Source organism: Seriola dumerili, unplaced genomic scaffold (assembly GCF_002260705.1).
Source record: "Seriola dumerili isolate Sdu_G_001 unplaced genomic scaffold, Sdu_1.0 BDQW01000086.1, whole genome shotgun sequence".
In the NCBI taxonomy this organism is placed as follows: domain Eukaryota; kingdom Metazoa; phylum Chordata; class Actinopteri; order Carangiformes; family Carangidae; genus Seriola; species Seriola dumerili.
Genome location: NW_019174341.1, coordinates 1,182,863 through 1,191,253, shown reverse-complemented (window position 1 = coordinate 1,191,253; position 8,391 = coordinate 1,182,863). Strand labels below are relative to the sequence as shown.

At 40.7% G+C, this 8,391-nt stretch overlaps 1 protein-coding gene across 1 annotated transcript in view; it reads right to left on the bottom strand.

Moving 5' to 3' along the window:
• LOC111221363 (solute carrier family 13 member 5-like) overlaps positions 1-3,498 on the bottom strand; it is a 14,730-nt gene extending 11,232 nt beyond the window's left edge. Inside the window, exons 1-2 of the mRNA XM_022744724.1 lie at positions 3,241-3,498; positions 604-732 (exon numbers count right to left, since the gene is read on the bottom strand). Of these exons, the coding sequence (XP_022600445.1) occupies positions 604-732; positions 3,241-3,354 (243 nt within the window). The 5' untranslated portion in view covers positions 3,355-3,498. The remainder of the gene's footprint in view (positions 1-603; positions 733-3,240) is intronic.
• Positions 3,499-8,391: the final 4,893 nt, after the last annotated feature.

Below are 8,391 nucleotides of genomic sequence, written 5' to 3'. Positions count from 1 at the left end.
CCACAGAGACCGGACCACTGAGACCGGACCACTGAGACCGGACCACTGAGAGAGACTGGACCACTGAGACTGGACCACAGAGACCGGACCACAGAGACTGGACCACAGAAACTGGACCAAAGAGAACAGACGGTCTGGAACTTCAGGAAATCCTTGTGGNCCACACACACACACACACACACACAGTTTACAGAGTTACTGTAACCCAGTGCGACCTGATTTAGCGGCTCTTCAAAAAGTGAATATTATCTCTTTCACAGCTTCTTGAAAAGTTTCCCTAATTTAACGTCACATCGCGAGGAGGACAGGTGACACAGTGCAGACGTCATTAGTTCTTGTAATATGGGAAAAAAAAGTGAAGTCATGTTACTGACGAGATCCGGTTGATGTGTCCGGACTGACAGTAGGACTCGGTCTCAGGGGGAAGGTGCCGGTGGAGGAGAGGAGCACTGAGTCTTTAGGATGTTTTAACCAGCGTATTAAAGCCGACGTTTACATGATTTTAACATCAGTTTTTATTCATCTTCACAGATGTTTTCATTCTAACAGAACAGAATAGAGAAGCATATTTTAGAAAACAACAGAGTAGACGTCTGGTCTTACGTCTTTGGACTCCATGATGCCGAGGACGGGGAAAAGGATGGTCGGCAGCAGCGCCGTCACCGCCAGCGGCAGCACCTCAGTACACCAGTACACCGCCATGAGGACTATGACGTAAGCACAGGCTGCCTCCTGTGTTCACACACACACACACACACACACACACACACACACACACACACACACACACACACACACACGATAAAGTTTAAGTTGACCTCTATACTCTGGAATAATAATATGGAACAATATATAAAGTGTAAAAACAAAAGGGAGAAACAGGAGAAGTGTTGATACAGACTCATGTGGTGTAAACCCAGAGACTCCAGGATCCAGCTGTTAGACTGACACATCTGTGTGTGTGTGTGTGTGTGTGTGTGTGTGTGTGTGTGTGTGTGTGTGTGTGTGTGTGTGTGTGAGAGAGGATTCAGTCAGTTCACAGACTGCTGTGCACATATTGTATATTACAACAGAATTGGGACAAACTGCATGTACAGAACAAACTACACTGAATTGGTATATTCTTATTGTATTTAGAATTTCTATTTTATCTTATTTATTTTAGATTCTGTTTCTTTTCTTATTTTATTTCTTATTACATTTTTCCTTTGTGCTACTGTGTCAAATCTGAATTTCCTCTACGGGGATCAATAAAGGTTCATCTCATCTTATACTTTACTTTTCTAAAAAGACAGAATTTTATTTGATTTTTCCAGATTTCTCTGATGAGAGAAAGACGCACCTTCTGCTATAAAAGAAACAAATCATTAACTCTTTACATGGATCTTCTGTTCATCATCACCAGTCTATAAAGATAATAACCGGTTTCTAATCAGGTCTGATGTTCATTAATGTATTAGTAGACAGATTGTGAACAATGACAATAAAACAACTGGAACAATGATAGAAAATATGAACATTAATAAACCTTTTAAATGACTTCAACCTCCAAACAGCTTCATAATGTTTCTAATACGTCTAACAGCTGCAGCTTCATTTAGTTTAACCAGTTTTATAATGTTGTTGTTTAGATATTTATTATATTTATATGTTTGTTTTATATTATTTACACAAACATGATGAATGACTGAGCACATGACATCTTTAGGGTTTTTACTAAATGTTTTTCATTAGACTGTTTCCACTCTTGAAGCAGCCGTCTGAGGAAAAGATGGCCGCCGCCTCTCTACGACTGTTTGTGTTTGAAGTGACGTTGTGAAGAACTCGTGACGCGTAATAGACACACACACACACACACACACACACACACACACACACACACACACACACACACACACACACACACACACACACAGACACACACACACACACACACACACACACACACACACACACACACACAGAGACACACACACACACACACACACACACACACACACACACACACACACACACACACACACACACACACACACACACACACACACACAGACACACACACACACACACACACACACACACACACACACACACACACACACACACACACACACACACACACACACACACACACACACACATTGAAGAGTGGGATTCTGGGAAACGTTACTGGAGCCTTCAGGGACAGAGTCTGAACCAGACCAGATCCCAGTTTCAGTCCTGGAGGTAAATATATCAGTTCTCAACATGTTCTGTATTAATCTGTGGAGGTAAATACATGATACATACTCACTATGAAACCTCTGATAGGTTATTGATATGGTATTGATAGATTATTGTTACTGTGGCAACAGAGGAATCAGTGTGAGTAAAGATCAGCTGTGACGTGTTTCCACTGAATTAACTTCAACTGTGAATCTTCAAACAGCCTCAGCTCAGTTTGTCAATGACTGACAGAACACTGTGACCTGTTCCACTGAGAACCACACAGAACCAGAGAACTACAGACAACCACAAAGAACTACAGAGAACAGAGAACAACAGAGAACCACTGAGAACCAGAGAACTACAAAGAACCAGAGAACCAGAGAGAACAAGAGAACCACAGAGAACTAGAGAAAACAAGAGAACCACACAGAACTACAGAGAAAACAAGAGAACCAGAGAGAACCAGAGAACTACAGAGAACCAGAAAGAACAAGAGAACCACAGAGAACAGAGAACCACAGAAAACAAGAGAACCACAGAGAACCAGAGAGGACAAGAGAAGAACAGAGAATCACAAAGAACAAGAGAACCAAAGAGAACCACAGAACCACAGAGAACCAGAGAGAACAGAGAAGAGAACCAGAGAGAATCACAGAGAACCACAGAACAACAGACAACTAAAGAGAACTACAGAGAAGAAGAGAACCAGAGAGAATCACAGAGAACCAGAAAGAACCACAGCAAATCACACAGAACCACAGATAACAAGAGAACCAGAGAACTACGGAGAACCAGAAAGAACAAGAGAACCACAGAGAACCAGAGAACAAAGAACCAGAGAACTACAGAGAACCAGAGAACCACAGAGAACCACAGAGAACCAGAGAACCACAGAGAACCACAGTTAACAGGTATATTTCAAATGCACTGGTTCATCTAAGTGGTTGGACATTAACAGCTTGTAACTGGTTTGTGTAGCTGGTTTAATTATGATGTCATTCATCAGTAAACTGGTTATTTAACTGGTCTCACCGTGGTGCTGACAGCGAGCGGCAGCAGGAGGAACGGGCTGCACACGAGGACGACGATGCCCTTCAACCTCCAGACCTGCTGCAACATTTTCACCCGCAGAGGAAGAACCGACATGGGTGAAGATGAAGATGAAGATGATGATGAAGAATAAGTCTATATGACTGTCAGAGAACAGCTGTATCGATGAGACTCGTCTCTTCACTGCTCACACTCCGTCTGCTGCTCTCTCTCTCTCTCCAACACACTTGTGAAGCGTTTCACCGTCGACACTACATATTAACTTTACTACACACACACACACACACACACACACACACACACACACACACACACACACACACACACACACACACACACACACAGTGTCCCTGCAGACTTTATCCAAACTCTCACCAGAGTAAACACAGAAGAGGAAATCAGATCAGTTTACGTCAGACTGGACTTACCTTTTATCTTCCTGCACAGATTCATTTACCGCTCTTTATCTGCACCACGACAAACACACTTCAAACTTTAAACCTTTCTAACAAAGTCACAAGTGAGTTTCAAGCCTGGCTCTAGAAATCATGTCCTGAAGTTTTGTAGTTTTATTTAAAACAGGTCGTCACGTTCTCTTTGATCTCTCTGTGACTTCTTCTTCTGTTTTTTCCTCTCGCAGCTCCAAACAGAGCTCTGTGCAAACTGTGATACCATCATCCTAAAATCACACAGTTGATAAGTTTATATCTTTGTGCTTCAGACGTTTTATTATGACAACCTGACTGATATTATGAAAAGTTAAACATCTTCTCCTGGGGCCGTAACACTGGGCAGGAAGTCTGATTCAATCTAATCCACTCCAACTAAAGTTAAGGTGAGATTAATTAGTGCATCTTTCCCTCTCTCTTCTCCTCTCTCTCGCCCTGATGTTGCTCTTCCTCTCTCTTTCTTCTCTCTTACCTTTGCTCAGTCTCTTCTCCATGTTTGTTCTCTTCCTCCTGTTGTGTTTGGACACGACCGAGTCTCACTGCAACCAGCTGAGTCTGACAAAGTCCCTCTGTCAGAGAGCTCATCTGCAGATCCTGCAATTTGGATATTTCAGTCACAAACCAATAATAATGTGAAAATATACAGTCACTTTCATGTCTCAGGACATTTTAACAAGGCTGCGACGGCTGTGGCAGAAAAGATTCAAGTAGCTGTAGCAATTCAAGAAGAAAATGTTATAATTGTTATATAATATGTTATAAATCACTTTAAAGACAGTTTCAACCAGCCCTGTGTTTAATCCTAAGTAAAGAAAAACATAAAATACAGTTTTTTACAGTTATTAATCCCAAAGGAAATTTTTGTGCCAAAATTACTTGAAATTGTGAAATTAATACTTTATACACAGTAAAAAAAAAATACTGTCTCTACAGACAGTACATTGTTAAATGATATATAATTGAATAAATTCAAATAAACTCAAATATATTGGAATTAAATATAGTACATTAAGTAGCAACACATTAATGGAGGTGCTGGTCACAATGCTACAAATACAACTGATTACAAACGGACGCTATTGATCACTTTACTACACACATTACAAATTAAAAAGCATAAAAATATAAAGAATGAACTGAAATTGAACTGAGGGAGTGATCACACTGCAAAACAGGATAAACACAGTAACAGTGGAAGAGTTTGATAACTGTCCATGATAGTAATCCTTGTGTGTTCCCACTGTCAACACCCAGTAATAAGAGAGGAGGTTAGTAACCAGTTGTTTCTAGTTGTTAGTACAGTTTTGAGGTACTTATACTTTACTTGAGCATTTCGATTTAATGCAGCTTTACACTTCTACTCCACTGTATTTCAGACCCCTCAGATTTACCTGGTGACCCTCTGGAGGGGCCCGACCCCAGTTTGGAGAATCAGAGATCAATCACAGATACAAATAGTATTACTTTTGAAAATACTAATGTGCTTTCACGTGTATCTGCTTTTGAATGCAGTGCTTTACTTGTAGTGAAGTATTTCTAAGTTCTATTGGTACTTTTACCAAAGTAGTTTTGAGTTCTCCCACCTCTCACATACTGTAGCCTGCGCACCGACTGTGAAGACGGACTCCTGAAATCACCTGATGCTTCCTGTAGCTGCTCCGCCGACGCCATCTTGGCTAATTCAAAAACGGCTAAAGAGGTCGGGTGTGTGTGGAGCATAGACTGTAAATAAAGATGGACGTAGTCTGTGTGACGTCACCCTTAGGTTACAAAAGAGCGGATTTGAAGCTGAGAGTAGGCAGGCCATGACGTCGCCATCTTGCCGGTACCTGACTCTGCCGAACTCCCGGTTAATTCAAAAACGGCCAGAAAGGAGGGGCTTGTGTGTAGCCGGGACTTCGGCGGAAACCCGTTTGTGACAAGCATACGTCCCCGTTAGCATCGTTAGCACAGCTTAATTCCTGGGCGTCTTGCTAGAAAGGCTAACCCGAGGCTAATTCGTTTGCTGGCTAATTAGCTAGTTAACGAGCTAAGCTAACAAGCCAGGTATGGTGAGCGCAGGCACCGATAGCTGCTAATCAGTGCTAATATATAAATACAGTAAAAGAAGAATTTCACTCACCTCACCTCATCAGAGGAACTGCAGCTTTTGTGTCTTCCGGTTTGACTGTTAATCACCACGGTTTATGTATTCATTGTATGTTTTATTTACTTATATTCTCTTTATGTACCTGCTTTGACAACATGTTCTCTGATTCAAACGAAACGTCATCATCACTGAATGGATCAAAGGAAATGTACAGTAATTCAAGTAACATTAAAGCAGAACTTAAAGAAACATAAAAGGAATGAAAATGTAAAATAAATTCCATTAAAAGAAAAAAATAGCACAGGGGAACATAAACACACAAAAATGTACTTATTCAGTTGGAGGCAACAGGGAAAAAGTTTCCATAATTTTCCAAAAGCTTATTGCTCTTTTTAAATATACTTTTTAAATATAACGTATTTAATATTTTTAAATTTAATAAAATAAGTGACTTGAGAAGAGAATTTAGTTCTAGGAGAAAAGGTGATTTCTGTTATCACTGAATGGAAATGAATGAGGAGAGATACCAAAGGTGACATCACACCCTGTCAAATATGCTTTTAGTTTGTATGGAGCTCATATCAGAGAAAAGACAGTGTGTTCATTTGGGGTCAAGCTCTGAAGTCGAACTTCTCTCCTCTCATTCCTTTGATGCTTAGAATAAAAATAATTGTTTTCTTCAGTTGACATTTCAGGGATCAGTACTTGCTGTATTTATTAGTGATTGATCCATATTGACAGATGTGTTGGTTCTTCACTGACAGTCCAGTGATGTGAGACTTCAGTTTATCCTCTGCTGCCCCCCAGTGGACACTTACTCACCTGCACGCATTTCAGAATGAAGGCTGGTTAACGCTTCAGCTTTTGGTCTGATTTTTATTGATCATGTATAAAACACAGGTTGAAAATAATTGAAGTCACTATTTGATGAGCAACATACGAGTCAAACGTCACCTCAAATAAACCAAGCAGCTTCTTGAGTCTGAGTAGATGTTACAAACTGCTTAACAATGAAAACAGCTGCAACAGAAGAACCAGCCAGACTGACGAAGACACAGGAAGTGAGGGTTAAAATAAAAGTTTTAAAATTATGAGTCGTCTGGTTTCAGAGTCACTGAGTGAGAAAGAGGATCTTCTATCCCCAAATGAAAAGCACAGTGTTTTCTATTGAAGACCCACATGTAGACAGCAGTAATGGGACAGGGTTTGTTCAGTCAAAATGGTGACATCTGCTGGCAAGTCGTTGCTATTACATTGGTATGGAACTGACTCCATAATGACCTCACTGATTGTTACGCCCTCTGGCATTTATTCACAGCTGTACTTCTTTTTTTAAATTTTTTTTATTAAGACAACAAAGAGTTCATTGTTCAAAAGATGAATCCTCCTCTGGGTAGATTTTACTCCGACAGAAGATTTTAAAACTGAAGGAATGAATCCATCTTGGACAAGGCGGCTTGCTATTGGTCAAGAGCACAAAATCCTGGGTCAAAGATCAGCAAAGTTGAACTCAACATGAAAAATTCCAGATTTTCTTTTCCCCCTGAGTGACTCCATCACTTGTGATGATCTGATTGGAACTGATTGATTGAACGTGGTTGGTGTGACCAGGTCTTTATTAAACCCTTAAGACTTTTCTGCCTCTGACAATTAAACCTGAAGGTGGCTAAACGTATGTTGGTTCTCTGACTTGTCTGCTGACTCAACACTGGTTTACAGAGTGAGGGTACGTGTATGAATGTGTGTGTCTGTGTGTGCGCTGTTGGCAAAATCTGACTGTTTTTACTGGAAGTCAGGCAGCAGAGTGTGTGGGAGGAGCTGGATCTTTTTTCTTTCTTTCATTAACACTGTGAGAGCACAGCAAGTTCCCTGCTTTTACCTTAACTTTAACCACCATGTAAAACTACACATCATCATCTGGTGCGACAAAGCCAGGAGTCGAGCAGACGTGTTTAGTCCCGCAGAAGCTCTGAACTCTCGGCTCTTCTGTCTGTTGAATGTGTATTGGAACAGGACATCATCTGAGTAAATAAACAGATTCATCGTAGTGTGGACGCCGCCAGATTTCAGACTGACATGCTTCACAGTGCGTCTCAGGGACTGTTGGGGTTCTGTGTTGAAACCGGGAGGATCAAAGTGAACCAAGGTGGAGGAAGGACCCTGTTTGTGCATTGTGGGGGCGTAAAGCTGGAACCAGGCAGTCTGAACAGGACAAATACACACCCACTCTCTCTGCTGAATGTATGTGTAGAGTCCCCTGAAGGCTCAGTGCACAAAACATTTACTCACTTTCAGTCCGCTGTGAAACTGCTTTTATTTTGTTTACGTCAGCTTTGGTTTCTAGTTGAGTTTAGATTTGTTTGGTTGATTTGTTTTGTGTAGTTTCATTAGTTTTGTTATCAATCTTACTCACAGGTTTAGTGTGGAAGTTTGTGTCCAACAGTAAAACTGATGAAAAATTAACAGGGAGCACTAAGATTTCAATTTTCATACATGATTTTGTTGTATTTAAGTCGTAACTACAATCTCGAACTAGCTGGGTCAAGATTTCAAGGCATCACATCAAATGTCTGCCATAATAAACACATTCTCATT